This window comes from Montipora capricornis, chromosome 11 (genome assembly GCF_036669925.1).
Source record: "Montipora capricornis isolate CH-2021 chromosome 11, ASM3666992v2, whole genome shotgun sequence".
Taxonomy (NCBI): domain Eukaryota; kingdom Metazoa; phylum Cnidaria; class Anthozoa; order Scleractinia; family Acroporidae; genus Montipora; species Montipora capricornis.
This window is the reverse complement of record NC_090893.1, coordinates 25,851,467-25,867,225: the sequence shown is the minus strand read 5'-3', so window position 1 is coordinate 25,867,225 and position 15,759 is coordinate 25,851,467. Positions and strand designations below refer to the sequence as shown.

At 39.3% G+C, this 15,759-nt stretch overlaps 1 protein-coding gene and 1 long non-coding RNA gene across 2 annotated transcripts in view; both read right to left on the bottom strand.

Moving 5' to 3' along the window:
* Positions 1 to 321: 321 nt before the first annotated feature.
* LOC138023896 (uncharacterized) lies at positions 322 to 1,237 on the bottom strand. Its single transcript, XR_011126836.1, has 3 exons — positions 1,156 to 1,237; positions 769 to 834; positions 322 to 643 (listed from the first exon to the last, which is right to left on the bottom strand). It is a non-coding gene; the product is annotated as an uncharacterized lncRNA (long non-coding RNA).
* Positions 1,238 to 9,649: 8,412 nt separating this feature from the next.
* LOC138023883 (uncharacterized) overlaps positions 9,650 to 15,759 on the bottom strand; it is a 140,778-nt gene continuing 134,668 nt past the window's right edge. The window contains exons 16-18 of the mRNA XM_068870966.1: positions 14,062 to 14,158; positions 12,121 to 12,343; positions 9,650 to 12,003 (exon numbers count right to left, since the gene is read on the bottom strand). Of these exons, the coding sequence (XP_068727067.1) occupies positions 11,914 to 12,003; positions 12,121 to 12,343; positions 14,062 to 14,158 (410 nt within the window). The 3' untranslated portion in view covers positions 9,650 to 11,913. The remainder of the gene's footprint in view (positions 12,004 to 12,120; positions 12,344 to 14,061; positions 14,159 to 15,759) is intronic.

The following is a 15,759-nucleotide window of genomic DNA, read 5'->3' as shown; positions in this document are numbered from 1 at the left end:
CCAGTACCTCCTTAAAAAATGTTAATCATGTTGCTACACCATTTAAAGAAGTGTACAGCTATATATAATCAGACACTGAGCGATCAGTGTAATCTCTAATATTTTGATGGGGGAGGAGACAAGTAAATGGGCATTCAAATTACATTAAAAAGAAACGTCTTAAGTCATTTTGAACAAAAACGATTCCCGAGGATTAATCCAATGATCGCTCAGTGTTGAAATGGTGGCTGCCTAGAAAGGTTCCCCTTTATTTAAATGTCCCCTGTTATTTCTAAATCGGTATTTAATTTTAGAGCAAATTTTTTTATGTCCATTGTCCACTGATTTTTTTCCACCGATTCTCCACCATTCTCTTGAGTCAATTTCTTATGTCCATTCTCCACTGAGCTGCCTGACATCGTATGCGTACTTGAGGGCGAAGTGTGCAATCCGACGAGAGAATCTTATATTACAGAAAAAGGCCTATTGAGCAATTTTACTTCTGAAGTTATTGTAAATCGATTTTAAAGGAAATTGGAGTATTTTTTCCTGCCACCATTTCTGAATAAGTAGTATCTTAAGTCTACAGTTCTTATCTTTGGCGAATTTCCATCTAGGTATTCAATTGATGTCTTCTTTCTGGCTGCATTTCTTTTTCTGTGTCCTGGGAATATAATATAGAAGAACAACTGATGAGACGACATGCACAAGGTCGAAGAGATCAAAGAAATACGTTCGGTTCGATTCAACTCGTGTTCCGCCGTGACTATAGATAAATTTCAAGCTTACCTGTGAGCGGCGACATGAGAAGAAAATTCTCCTTCGTTCTTCCAAATATTTAAGACAGATCGTTTCCTGTGGAGACAAAGACAAACAAAACACCATATTAGTTTTTGAAACGTTTACGGGCACAAGAATTTCAAATTCTCACAGGGGGAATTTTCTTGCATGAAAACTTCGACAATGTCTCCTCTAAAACAGCAGCAAAATTATCAACCAGGAATTTCCCTTTACGTAAAATACTGTGAGGCATAGTTAAACTAATCAAGAAGTTTATTTTTGACATGAAAACGGCTTAGTTCAAAGCTTAAACGACTGAGTGACAAACACGTGTTTGCTTCGCCAAGAAACTTATCGAAATATAAACCAAAATTTCGCATGACTCTTCCAACTTACCGGTCTTGGATGAAAAGGAGAAAATATTTTTTTCCCTCCTCCTGGTCTAGCTGGTTCCCAAAAATTCCGTTTGACGTTCAAATCACAGAGAAACGGCACAACACATCTTGCCACCATGACAGTCAGCGAAAAATGAGTCAAATTTGGAAATATGAATTGAATATGGATGAGATTATCGAGCACCAATCAGTGGCAAGTTCGTCATGAATCGAAACAAAAGGCTTTGTCATGCAAATTTTACTGCGCAAATTTCAATGCAGTGAGAAAGTCGGGCAAATAACAGGCTTTTTATGCTGTTTCATATATTTTCATCATATTTACGATAATTTGCTTACAATAAAAGGTTGAAAAGGCTTAAAAAAGAAAAGAAAGATAAAAGGAGCAACCATGTTATCTCGAACTGGGGATGACGACCTTCTCGTTACGTCAAATTTACGTTCATCTCTATTGAGCTATCAGGAACTCGGTATCACATAAAAGCAAACTGAAACAAAAAATCCTCTGCCACCGTGTTGCTGGCAGTAAAACGTCAGTGAAAGTAAATGTAAGTTACCATATAATTTGCGCCCAATAATAAATAAGAAGTTGTTCAGGTATTTGATTAAGGAAAAAAAAATTGCCCTGAAGAAGTGTACAACCCTGAACACGGACTTCTCGCCTCATAAGCTCAAGTGAATCCACTAAGCTATTGGCAACCCTTGAACAAATCATGAAAATTTTAAGCTTTTTAACAGATACGTAAATTTTGGGCGACTGTCCAACCATATTTAAGTTAGTAAGAGGGAGAGCTTGCATAACAGTAAGTCAAAAAATTGAACTGCAAACAACTTAGGCTATCAAATACAGGAGTGTTTGGACAGAGAGGGCAAATCCAACTTCGTTCACTCTGAAATCAAGAATGCAGTTTGAAGTCGTTAAGTCCGAAGAGGGAACCAGTCATCATGTCAAATGCATCTTGTATCACCTCAGAGCTCAGGAAATGAAGTAAAACAGGATCGAAATTTCATCCAGGAATTATTTTGGGTGTTCAGACATTTCCTGAATTTACTAGGCCAAGGCTCGCAAGGGAACCTGGCCCAACCCGTCGCCATCCATGGCGACCTTTGCAGAGTTATGAAGCACCTCATTTGGATTTTCGCACAATTGTGGTGCAATTAATTTTGTGTAAGCTGACGTTTTTCCCAGGGCACGCATGTGTATTGTCTTTTATTTGAGTGTGGGTAAATCTATTAAACATTGTCGTTTATGGACACGACAAACTCTTGACAGACTTTACGTCAATATCAAACATTACATGTCCTTGCATACAAAGTAAGAAGCACTGCTCCAAAATAGGATATATGAGTCACAAAACAATTAAGGTCGAAGATTTCTTCAGAAATAATTCTCCACCCTGATTAAATATGATGTGAGCCCTCTCACAAATGTAAGATTAGCAAATTGACAAAATATAGGGAAATTCCGAGCTTTGATGATAAACAAGTAACAAAACACTGTGGGTTGAGCGAAGGAGGTCTGAGTTCTGTTGTAGCACCAAAGCGCTACCTCGCTCATCGATCTTTCTTTGTCGGCCTCTCTGATCACCTCAGAGGAAATCCATTTAGGATGAAGCCAGAGCGTCTCAGACTTTCGTAGGGGCATTGGCAGGAATGCTTGTTCCTCGTATGTGCCCCTTCAGCGAGCTTCGCTCAACCCGTTGTGAAATTTCCTACATATATTTTTCAGTTATATATTGCATCTTTGTCTGATTTTCGCTCGATTGTGGGGTGCGAGTTAGTCCGTTGTAAGTTTCCATCAAGTGCGCATGGTCATTAGGCAACCTATTGTTTTAAGTAGAGAGTGGCTATGAGATCTTTCAGGCAAGGTTCACGCTCGTCAATCACCGCGACGTTAAACGCAAATGCTAGATGTAGCCAAACTTTTCGGAGAAGCTTATGGCAGAGAAGGCTTATTCATTTTCCCGACGAGACTGTCTTAACAAAGGAATTCACCTAAAATGACAAACAAAAATGCTATGTCCTGTTTTTGCGCCATGTTTGGCTGTTTGAAAATAGTTGGAATCGACAATCTTGTACAAAACGTCTTCAGAAATGCAACGAGACACTTCTTATTTACTGAGGGTTAACATGTGGCCCTCAAAAAATAGCACTTACGGACAGAAAATGGCACTGTTTGCAACAGATCCCTTATCGTTTTCCCAAACCCAGGGAACAACTAAAATGAATGAAAAATGGAGTACTGGCTATCAGGTGCATTCATCTCTTTTGAGAGGATTTGGCCAGTGGCTGATCTTTTCGGTGACCTTAAAAAATATATTATGAAGAGAGAACGTGGATTATTAGGGAATGAACATGTGAATGAGCAGATGTTGCAGAATATCAATGGCCAGATATCCGGCCGAAAATAGCTAAAAGCTAAAGCTGGCACTCTTTTTCGTAGGTCATTTTTGGTGTAGTCCTTTGACATATGTGCATCCAGCAATCTCCAAACGTCCCTTTACTTTGACTGTTTTCTCTTCTGTGGGCTCAAACACCAAAAACCGTCACGAGATGTCACAGCAAGTCGGCCACGTTTGTTTCACCACTTATCCCGGGGGAGGGGACTGCTATATAAAAAGGATGGGAGTGCTCGTCGTACCTTTTAGGGGTTAAAAAAGCGCTTTTGGTTCCTCTTAGGGTGTTCAGCTTCAAAAGGTCCACAGCGGGAGCTTTAGGGGTCCCTTTAAGGGTAGTAAGCCGAAAAATAATGGAAGGAGACATTTGGCAATTAACTAATTTTTAATTTTGTCTAATTAATACCCATAATCTGGACGCCCACAAGACAGGATCTTGGTACATCTTAGGGGTTCTTTTCAAGATTTCCGACAAGCACCCCTGTCCTTTTTATATGGGAGTCCATTTCCTAACAATGTGAGCGGATACCGCAATTACTCTGTAAAGATATTTTATTCTAAGAATACCAAACAATTTCTTTGCATACAAACACGAAGCATTGTTCCAAAGCAGATCTCTGTGAGTCACAAAAATCTTAAGGTCGAAGATTTCTTCAAAAGCAGTTCCCCACACGGCACAAGAAATGCGATGTGATGTCTCAGAAAATTATGAGCTAAGAAAATTGATGAAAGCTCGAGAAATTCCAAGCTTTGAAGATAAACAAGTAACAAAACACTGTGGGTTGACCGAAGGAGGTCTGAGTTCTGTTATAGCACCAAAGCGCTACCTCGCTCATTGATCTTACTTTGTCGGCCTCTCTGATCACATCAGAGGACATCCATTTAGGATGAAGCCAGAGCGTCTCAGACCTTCCTATGAATGCTTGTTCCTCGTATGTGGCCCCTTCAGCGAGCTTCGCTCAACCCGTAGTGACATTTCTTATGTAATATTTTCCGATCATATATTGCATCTATGTCTGATTTTCGCTCGATTGTGGGATGACTTAGTCTATTTCAAGTTTTCATCTAGTGCGCATGTTCATGTGGCAACACTAATCTTCAATTAAGTAGGGAGTGGCTATGAAATGTTTCAAAGTTACTCATTGAAGGCAAATGTGAAATCAAGCTAAACGTTTCGGAGAAGATTCATCTTCTAGCTACAAGCCTGTCTTCAGAAAGGACTTCACCCAAAATGACCAACACAGGCTGTCTCCTTTTGTTGTGCGATGTTTGGCTGTTTGAAAATACATGTAGTTGGAAATCAACAATCGTGGATAAACTCCTTCAGAAATTTAACGGAATACTTTTTATCTACTGAGGGTTAACGTTGATTTATAGCAGTTTTCTAGCATGTGACCCTCAAAAAAAGCGCTTACGGACAGAAAATACCAATGATAACGTGTCTTTATGCAACGAATCGCTTATCGTTTTACCAAACCCAAGGAACAACTGAAATGAATGGAAGATGAAGGAACTCAAGTTATCGCTACTGGCTATCTTTTTGGATATGACGTCAAGCCGGCTACACTTTCTGCTCTCCTTACCATTAATATTAGACATCCCTATTTTTCCAGAACGTTTTCCCAACAAGAACCAACTACAAGAGTCCTGAAAGTTGAAATTTCAGAAAAATGAATAAATGATGTGATGGTCCTCATCGAGATTTATACAGTGGCTGGGGACATGGCACTCCCATTATATTTGATCTATGTTGCGGCATTTTAGAGAAGGAGCTATTTTAACAAAAGATTAAATAAGTATCAACTTTCACAGGAGACCACACTCACTTAATAATGTCATGCTCATGATTGGCTAAGAAGTTTTGTTTTCGCTAGAAAATTTATCATAAGTCACCTTAGTCTTAGTGGCCCAACTTCGAGGTGTATGCTCAAGGTCATGGGCCTCTGGCATGGTAATAGTGTGGTATTATCAGCGAGGCAAAATCTTTTGTGTTGAGGATTTTGAAAAACATCAAAAAATGTCCTTGCATGCAAAGTGAGAAGCATTGCTCAATAAACAGGATTTGTGAGTCACAAAAAATTTAAGCTTGAAGATTTCTTCAGAAACAGTTGCCCTTGCGAGTGAGACGATGTGATCTGTCACACAAACATTAGCTAAGCAAATTAAGAAGAGTTCGAAAAATCCCAAACTTTGAAGATAAAAAAAGTAACAAAACACTATGAGTAGAGTGATGGTAGTCTGAGTTCTGTTTTAGCACCGAAGCACTACCTCGCTAATCGATCTTTCTTTGTCGGCCTCTCTGATCACGTCAGAGGACATCCATTTAGGATGAAGCCAGGGCGTCTCAGACTTTCCTAGGGGCATTGGCAGGAATGCTTTTTCCTCGTACGTGGCCACTAAAGCGAGCTTCGCTCAACCCGTTGTGACATTTGCTACATATATTTTCCAGTTATATATTGCATCTTTGTCTCATTTTCGCTCGATTGTGGGCCGGGGTGATTTATTCTGTTTTAAGTTTAAATCAGGTGCGCATGTCTTTTTGGCACGTTAGCTTTAATAAGTAAAGAGTGACTATGAAATCTTTCAAAGTTTCTCATTAGGCAACGCAACATTGAAGGCAAATGTAAATATGTTGAAATTCTTTGTGGAAGCTTGTGGCGGAGGAAAGTCGTCTTTCTAGACATGACTATTTTAGATAAGGTATCCGCCCCACCCCCCCCCCCCCCCCTCCCCAAAAAAAGGTAAATGCAGCTTATTATGCTCACTTGAGGAGCCACGTTTGAGGGACACTTTGTGACGTTAAGTGTCTGTATTCCGGGACACTCCGTGATGCTTAGTGAAATCCGCCTTCATCTAATTATACTGACTTGCATTTCTGGCTATATCTGAACACCGCAGCACATCTTCCCATCATGACAGTCTGTGTAAAATGTCACAGATTTGAAATTGGTTTTGAATATGGATTAGCATGCTGCGAGCCAAGCGTTACAAGGTGCTTTTCTTAAAACTGCTGTATTGGTAGAGTATTTTTTTTCATTTGAGCACAGTGTGCAAGATCACGTTGCATAAGATTGCTTATACTGCGAACAAAAACAATTCCTCGTAGAAAAAACCAAAAACACAGTATCGGCCAGGAATCGATTCGGATTCGAAACCCGCTAAGATTAAATTGGGCGGGGTGCTCTAACCACTGAGCTATCCCGGCCGATGCTGGTTTGCAATTGAATATTTCTCCATGCAGCAAGTTCATTTAAGTACATGTAATCTTATAGCTTTTAACAGGCGATTTTCTGAAAACATTTCTATTAATAAAGGATTCTGTTCATTTGCGCACAGTTTGGATAGTAACGTTACTAATTCGCAAAAGAAATAGCAATCTTTGTAGCAAAACAAACAAAAACACAGCATCGGCCAGGAATCGATTCGGATTCGAAACCTGCTAAGGTTGAATTTGGCGGGGTGCTCTAACCACTGAGCTATCCCGGCCGATGCTTGAATGCAATGGAATATTTCTCCATGCAACAATTTCGTCTAATTGACTCGCAGGAGCCACTAGGCGCTTTTCTTAAAACTGTTGTATTAAAGAGTGCAATACGGAAGTTTCTAAGGAATTAAAGCGATGGAGTGATTTTGTTGAGTATATATTAAATAAAAGATCGTATGAATTAATGGTCACTGGTGATTTGGTTGATTATGGTACCATTGGAAAGATCATCAAAACGTGTTTATAATTTTGCCTAGTAACCAACGTTTTGGCACCATGGTAACAAGTTGTTAATTTAACGACAAACCGATTCGGTAATCATCCCCATAAAAAAGAGTCAGAAAAAAAGTTCACAACTTCTCCTCGGGACTCTATATACCTTGAAATAAAAGTGGAGCCAATGAGGAGAACCCTTCCCCCCTACCTTGGATATAAGTTCCTTTCTAGTTTGGCTCGTTTCCTTAAACAAGACCCCTCCCCCCCCTCCCTTGGATATAAGTTCTTTTCTAGTTTCCCTCGTTTTCTTAAACGACCACATTCAACAACAAAAAATTCTTAAAACAATAATTGAGAAGAACTGCTGAACAAGAAGTTTAATAAAAAGCAGGAAGTCAACTTTTCTTTTTAGCCGAATATTAAAAGTTGTGATCACGACAGAAAATATGGGTAGAATTTCATATACCGGACTAAAAATGGCGGAGAACAAAATAAAAATTGTTATTCCGATTAGGCCTTGCTAACTAGGTGTTGTTATGTTCGCTTTGTTCTTTTTTTTCATGGACCTTAATTATTTCGGATCCAGTATATGAAAGACCAGCCCAACCACCTCCCCTCCAGAGTAACATGGTGTTGCGCGCCCAACCTCGTTCCCAGGGTTTCCATTGTCTTAGACAAAGTTAGCATAGTTTTGAGATCCCAAGAAAAATGAAAAAAATTTTCTTTGGTCAGTGCAACTGAATCCTAATTGTAGAGTACAACCTCGTCCCCAGGACCTCTTTTTGGTTTTGGGGCTGGGGTGGGAAGAAGCCAAGGGAACGAGCGCAGAAGGCAAGGGAGAGGTCCTGCAAGTGAGGCTGTTTACGGTACTTCATTTTTAAAGCAACATGCAAAAAAGATGTTTTGAATTGGTTAAATTCACGATTGATAGTGAGTGTTTAAGGGCATTGCTTTTTCCCGATATTTATGACGGATTCCGAAAACCGTGGTTCTATGAGGGGACTAATATTAGTAAAAAAGCGTCAGTTCTAGGCGATATGCAAAACCGGTGTGTGGTCTTTGTAGAAAGCTAAGTTCCTTTGCATGAGTCACTCAGCCCAGTTTCCCCCCCCCCCCCCCCCCAAAAAAAAAGAACCTCGGAATTTGGGAAGAGCGTGAAACTCTTTAACCAAATTTTTGGGCGATGTTGCTTTGAAAGATATATAGCTTTTAAAAGAGCACTGTAAAATAAAGGTTCAGTTGCAATTTAAGAAAACAAGTCAGCAAAACAGTGGTCAACATATGCTTCAAGAAAATTGCCGGTTATTTTAAGTTGAAAAGGAAACCTTTGTCTGGGGCTAAGCTAAAAATGTTTTGCGCCATCGACCCCACAGTGAACGTTGTTTTAGATGTCAACCTGTCACAGAATATAGAACGTGCCATATGTCGTCGACAGTCCTGTTCAGACTCACTGTAGATTTCTACTTGCGATGGGTAAGTCAATGTGCATTCAAAACGTTTTCTGGACCAGCTTGTCTGTCGACAATTTTCCCCTTCTAATTTATGTCAGCTTTGTTTAAGAAGCCCTCTCCAATAAGCTACTTTCAAAAATACCACAATACTCTTTGTCCTCCAAAATTTTGCATAACCATTGCTTTTATTTTCTCTTGGGACCATTGCAAATCCCAAGAGAAACTTGAAACAATACTAATACAAACAAAGAGTATTATGGTATTTTTGAAAGTGGCCTAATGTTCCAGTTTCTCTTGGGACTTACAAGGGTCCCAAGAGAAAATAAAAACAATGGTTATGCAAAATTTTGGAGGACAAACAAAGAATATTATGGTATTCTTGAGAGTGGCCAAAAGACACCTTATGTATATACCTACCTTAACCGCCGCGCATAAGCATCTAAATGTAATACACACTACAAACACGGTCCTTGTGATAATGACTGGCTGTTAGTGTTACGCTCCCTATCAGTTGCCTAGAAAAGTGTCATTCCTCTTACAGCTTTCGTTGCACCGTTTCCCCCACCAATAGATGGTTTTCAATCACCTGAGTTGACGGCCATTTTGGTGTACAAAACAATAGAAAATATTAGCGCAGAATTTGCATAAAAGTGGAGTTCAGTCCCCAAGGGAGAGGACGCCAAAATCGCCGCTGTGACGTCACATGAAAACCATCTATTCATGGTAACATGTGGTTCTGTTTTAGTCTCCTTGTCTATTTTTCCCGTCTTAACATTGTTCTCTGTAAGTTCTTACTTACAGCGAAGAAGCTACTGTGCCATCATTTGAATGTCTGACCTTCCCTTGTTCTTCCCCTCTTTCTTCACAAACATAAATCAGTGAAACACAAAATTTTACTCTACTTTCTTTTTTATTATGCCAATGCACCATCTACAAAGTAACAGAGCACATACTTTAACTGCAGCTTACACTTTTACAAAAATTACCAAAATTAAGAAATTTATCTATTGTACTTATCGTTATGTGCTCCTTTTCTTTAACATGTCAAGGACTATCGCTGTTTCTAATTTCGGGCCTGGCATATTTACTTACAAGCTAACTTATTTTGTATTCCTTGTTCCCCTTTATCTTAAGAAACATAACGCAGTGAAATTTTACTCTACTTTCTTTTTTATGCCAATGCACCATCTACAACATAACAGAGCACATACTTTAAGTGCAGCTTGCACTTTTACAAATATTACCAAAATTAAGAAATTGATTTATTATACTTATCGTTATGTGCTCCTTTTCTTTACAACGTCAAGACCTATCGCTGTTTCTAATGTAGGGCATGACATGGTTACTTATAAGCTATCTTATTTTGTGTTTCTTTTGGTTGAATACTCCCTTCATCTTACTGAAAATGTTTCTTTTCTTTACACTGCCAAAGTCTTTAATTTTACTTTGAAGAGGGTGTTTAAATAGTTGAACGAGTCCTTAGGTTGATTAAGGTCTCGGTAGAGGCCTTGTTGAGACAAAACATGACGTCAAAAGTTTATCCTAGAGAAAAAGAAAAGCCAGAAAGTAGCGGATGCGATATGTCCAGAAATGCACATATTGAGATGTTCGCCGATGTTGTCCCATTGCTCTTCCGCCCACAGCCATTTTGAAAAACCGCTTAAGAGATTATCCCGTAATAACCAATCAGCGCAGAGAATTGTCAATAATCACTTATGCAATTATACTAAATTGAGATGTACGCCGATATTTATAAGCGTCAAGAAGTGTTCCTTGCTCTTCCGCCCAACTTGTGTCCAGAAATGCTCACAATTAATATTATTAAGTGTCCTCTAAACTGCACTGAGCAAGGAAAAATTATCAGCTTCATTGACCCTACCCTGAATATTATGCTAACCCTAACACATACTTTGTTGTTTCAAAAGGCAACAAAATGCTTACAGTTAAAGGGACACGTGGTGTTTGATATCAAAATTAGGCGAACATCTGACTATGTGCACTTCTGAAGTGGGTTGAAGGCGACTTTAATTAAGAGCTTGTCATGTTGAGAAAGTCCGTTCCTAACGTTAATTTAAATATTTGCTCAGTTAAACTTAGATTCACCAATAGAACATTTGCATGATGACGCTATTTGGCTACAAGTACCAGAATCCTGCAGGTTTTGCTTGTCCCTTGCGAATTATAGCTATTGGTATTTTGAGCCCGCTTGGGAACACAAAAGTTAAATAAGAAAAGAAAAACAAACTGAATTCTAGTAGTTGTAGTCAAATGATGCTAGCGTGAAAGTTGCCTATTAAAAGCACTCAGTCCATGATCTACAGGAGTAACAATGGAGGAATACTGGGCGTAACGGATTGCCAAAAAAAAAAAATGAGAAGAAATAAACTATTAAAATAAATAAATAAATATTAATAATGATATGATGATGATCACAGATGATAACAATTAGTATGTCCCAGCTTAGCTACAGCTTTTTGACGTTTTTTTTAATTGGATGACTTAGCCAAGTTAACATATGCAACCAATGCCTTCTAGCAGAGCAAAGAAACCCTCTGGCCTGACCTGCGTCTCGCGAACAGTGTAAGTAAACTTGCCTTTACTGACTAGAAGCACGCCATTGTGATTGTTGGAGCAGAGTGGACCATGAGAGGAGGGGAGTGCACCTGGGGCTTTAATAATGGTGTCGTCCGAGATTCTTTCCCTTTCCTGCTTGTTAATGGCCAAACAAAGTCAAGACAAGGCAGATCTTTGAGGTTTAAATTGTTAAAATCTGTCCGTCTCGGTAAGAACATGTGCCTGACAGTGGGCAATTAGTTTGGTAGCTAGATGTACTTAGACAGTGTAATATCTCACTTGGTAATCAATCAATTAATCAATCAATCAATCAATTAAGAAGTAGCTTTAGCAGCAATCTAACTACAAGGTCTCTCTTAAACCGAGAAACTGATTAAGACCAAAGTTCATAAAGCTAAATCTCCAGCTATGTCTCGTAACTTACTTTAACTAAAAATATTGATAGCTCAGTTATGCTAGGCAAAGCATTTGTTGACAACTGTAAATCATTCAGCTTGAAGACTTGTCTTGGACACATACAACCTGATGATTTTCCTGTTCCTAAACTTCTGATGTGTCTGGCAGCAATGAGATCAAAGCATATTGGCATAACTTTAAGGAGTTTCAAAAGTGAGCCAATTCATCACCGTGCAGCTTGGAGCTCATATGGCAAGACTTGCAATGGACACATTCAGTGGATTTTCAACTTGGAGTTGGGCTGGTTCATCCGCTTCTGATGCGTTTGACCCCCGCTAAGATCAAAGGTATGATAACACAAGATTGAAGGTAACTTCAATACACAAATTCAGTTGTCATGCAAGGCAAAGCACAAATTTACAACGGCAAGAAGTTTGTACTACAAAACTTACCGTGGAAACATCCGGCCGATTTGCAACTTCAAGGTTGTCCAGTTCATCAACTTCTGCTGTCTTTGAAGCCTGTTTGCTATAATAATATTTCGATTCGTCGTGATTGTCCCAGCTAAAGTACTCCCCTTGCTCCTCCAACATATCGTCAAGTCTGTTATACAGCCGCTGAAAGCTTGGCCGTTCATCTGGGTCCTGGTTCCAACACTCTGTCATCAAGGTGTACCTTAAAAATTAACAAAAAAAGGAGTTTTCTTCTCTGCAAGAAAATCGATTATCTTCACATAACCTATTAACATTGTTTCCGTTTGATTCATGTGTTTCACTGTTCCAACTGTAATTGAACCTGAAGCGAACGAACGAGGCAGCTCTCAAATCGAGAGAAGAACACATTTTCTTCGAAACGCAAGGATTTGTGGTCGCAGTAAGGTCAGGGGTGCAAGGATTGTGGTTAAGTGCGAATTGAGGAATTAAGATCCACGTCCCAGAGTCTTCGTTGCTAATAAATGTTTAAGGAAATTGTTAGGTACACAGAAGATTATAATTACAACAGAAGCTTACAGTCACGTTCCCAATTCGAGGAAACTTAACCTGTAAGACTGCTCTGTTTTTCAGTGTTACAGTTCATTTTCGCTTCTTTTATCCATGATAAACGTTATCGCAGCTTCGTGAAATACAAAAAGGAAAAGCTGTCAGGCTGAACTAGAGTGATGAATGGTCAGGATTCCTGCCGTTGAATATGAGTATCCCAATTAAGAAAAAAAAGGCATTACGATGCATATGGCGTCTACGAATGGCAATCATGTGTCGTACATCTCGATGGTCTTCCATCCAGATACCAACCCTACTCGACAACGATTTACTTCCGTGAACTTTGTCGTGAAAGAATCTCAAAGGAGTGGCACTAAATCAAGCTGTTAGTTAGTACTGACCACGTATATTACTGTACTTCAGTCACACAAAAAGTAGAACTAATAACCACAGCAATTCGCGCTTTCACTTACTGTGAAAACGAAGTTGAAGTGAACTCGGAAATTATCAGCAAGCTCGATGCCAATGCTACCCAATTACCTTTAATTTCTTTTCTTCAACTCTTCTGGTTTTCGTATTTTACTAGTAACCATAATTATGTCCTCTCAGGGGGTTATTTACGTTGTATTTCCTCAGAAACGATGCGTCGTTATTTAAACCACAATTTACCTTTTTTAAATCAAACAGATCGCACTTACTTATGATTTCGAATTTACTTAAGGGCAAAGTATATTATCTCAGTCATTGACATGAATCATAGTACCTAGTACTCTGCGCTTATTAAAACTGATCATGTCAAGAAGTACATGCTCGTATCCTCTAACTACTGTTTTCTTTTTTTTCTCCGGTGGGAGTCTACCTTTACGTTTTGTACCCTCCCCTGCTCATGGCCTATTAAAATCTCCCTTCAATTCCACGCACGAACCGTGTCTACTTAACTATCCTCCTTCCCCTCGGCAGCATTTCCCCCATGTAGGTACACTAGTAAAATACCTAAAGGCTTAAAACATGCAAGGTTTCTGAAATCCATGTAATTGTAGCTCCAGTCAATTCTTGTGTCGTTTCAGGAAGTGTGAGACGGAGGAAATGGAAACTAAGGCAAAGCCAGTGGTTTTGTACATCTTTGAGTTCTGCGAGACCAGATACGACAGGAGGTCTTTCTTTCAAACTCACATTCTAATGAAGTCGCAACAAATTTCAACTGTGTTACTTGGTAGTTAGCCTAGTAGTTATCTCCAAGAATTTCGTGTTTCAGGAATTCGAAGATAGATGCAAAGAGGCTTGAAAACAAATCAAACAACTCACTCACACTATGAAATTCTAAATATTCCTCCTTCGATCGTATGTACCACACCTTTCTTAAAATGGTTTCATATGATGTTTCCTGCCTACAGTTACTTAGGGAGAACTTACACACGGTCTGTGCACATGTCAGGTTTTTCCAGTCTGTAACCACTCTTCAAGCTCTCCAAGACTTCTTTGTGTTTCATCTGAGCGTAGGGTGAGTCCCCTGTAAATTATTCACATAACATGTCTTGAGGCACACCATAAACCATTTAAAGAAAGCGAGGTGTTTTACTAAAGAAAACTTCGATTTCATAAACATTTAAACCTCACAATAAATAAATAAATAAGTAAGTAAGTAAGTGCACATTTAGAGATGCAAATGCTGAGCACACAAAATTGGGAGGATCGACATCGTTCAGTCTATTTTCATCATGAACTGAGGAAAAAATGGAGCATTGGTCATGCCTACGCCTTGGCGTTGGAATAATGAAATTCCGCCGATTGCTAACAATAATTCAAGTTATATCAATAACATAAATGTAATATATAACAATAAATTCAGCTTTTCTTCGATTAATTGCAGTACTGTTTTCTTACATCTACACAAATTATGCAGATCTAAAGCAACAGGTCTTGATAATATTTCTGCTAAAATTATACGCGAATGTGCTGATCGTATTTCAGTTTCAATATGCGATCTCTTTAATAAATCGTTGGTCTCTGGTGTATTTCCGGATTAGTAAAAACCAGAAATGTGTAACCTGCAATGTGTGCTTTGGAATGAATCATGTGAAGTGTCCTGGGTTAAAGCATGTGATACATGGACTAGACTGGACGTGTGGTGGATGCGTGCTTTCTATACTTCCGTTCAGTGCGTGTTCCAGTGAAGAAATAGTGGGAGATCATGAACTTGCGGAGCCTTCTGAAGATGAGGAAACTACTCAGAACATAATTAGAATTCTAAGAGAGAAATCCAAAGACTTACGACTCATACACTTAAATACCCAGTGCATGACCTCTACATTCAACGAGTTCCTTCTAACAGTCAAACAATATCCAATGGACATTATAACACTCAGCGAGACATGGCTCAAGGATAACCCTGCACTTTTGGAGTATGTGTCTGTGCCTGGTTATTCAGCAGTTTTTAGGAATCGGGAAATTATTAAAGGCGGTGGTGTTGGAGCATACATCCATGAGTCAATAAATTTGAAACGTCGCATTGATATTGAGAAGCGTTCTCCTGACCTAGAGCATTTATGGCTGGAGGTGCCTGGGCGCAACAGACATAGTAATATTCTTATTGGAATCATGTACAGATCTGCACGTATTCTAAGTGACATTGACTGGTTAGAGCGGATGGACGCTCTCTTGGGGAACATCACGGCGAACTGGGACGGTTTATTACTCGTAACGGGCGACGTCAACATTGACATGTTGAAACCAAGTAATATTCTAACACGGAAATATCAAGCAAAGTTGGATGTTTTTGGACTCCACCAGATGGTGTCAAAGCCTACTCGTGTGACCCGCACATCAAAAACGCTGTTAGATCATATTGTTACTAATTACCCGTGGACTTTCACTTTTACTAATGTTATACCTTGCTCAACAGTGGCAGATCATGACGCTCCGTTCGCGTGTATTAATGTTAGAATTCCTCGATTTAAACCTCGATTTAAATACATTCGAAATGAAAAGAATCTAAGCGAACGTGCATTTCAGGAAGACTTTTCTTCGCTTCCCTTAGATGTGGTTTACGGATTGGAATGTGCGGATGACATGGTAGACGCCATGAACTCGCTCATCAGGGATTGTATTGAT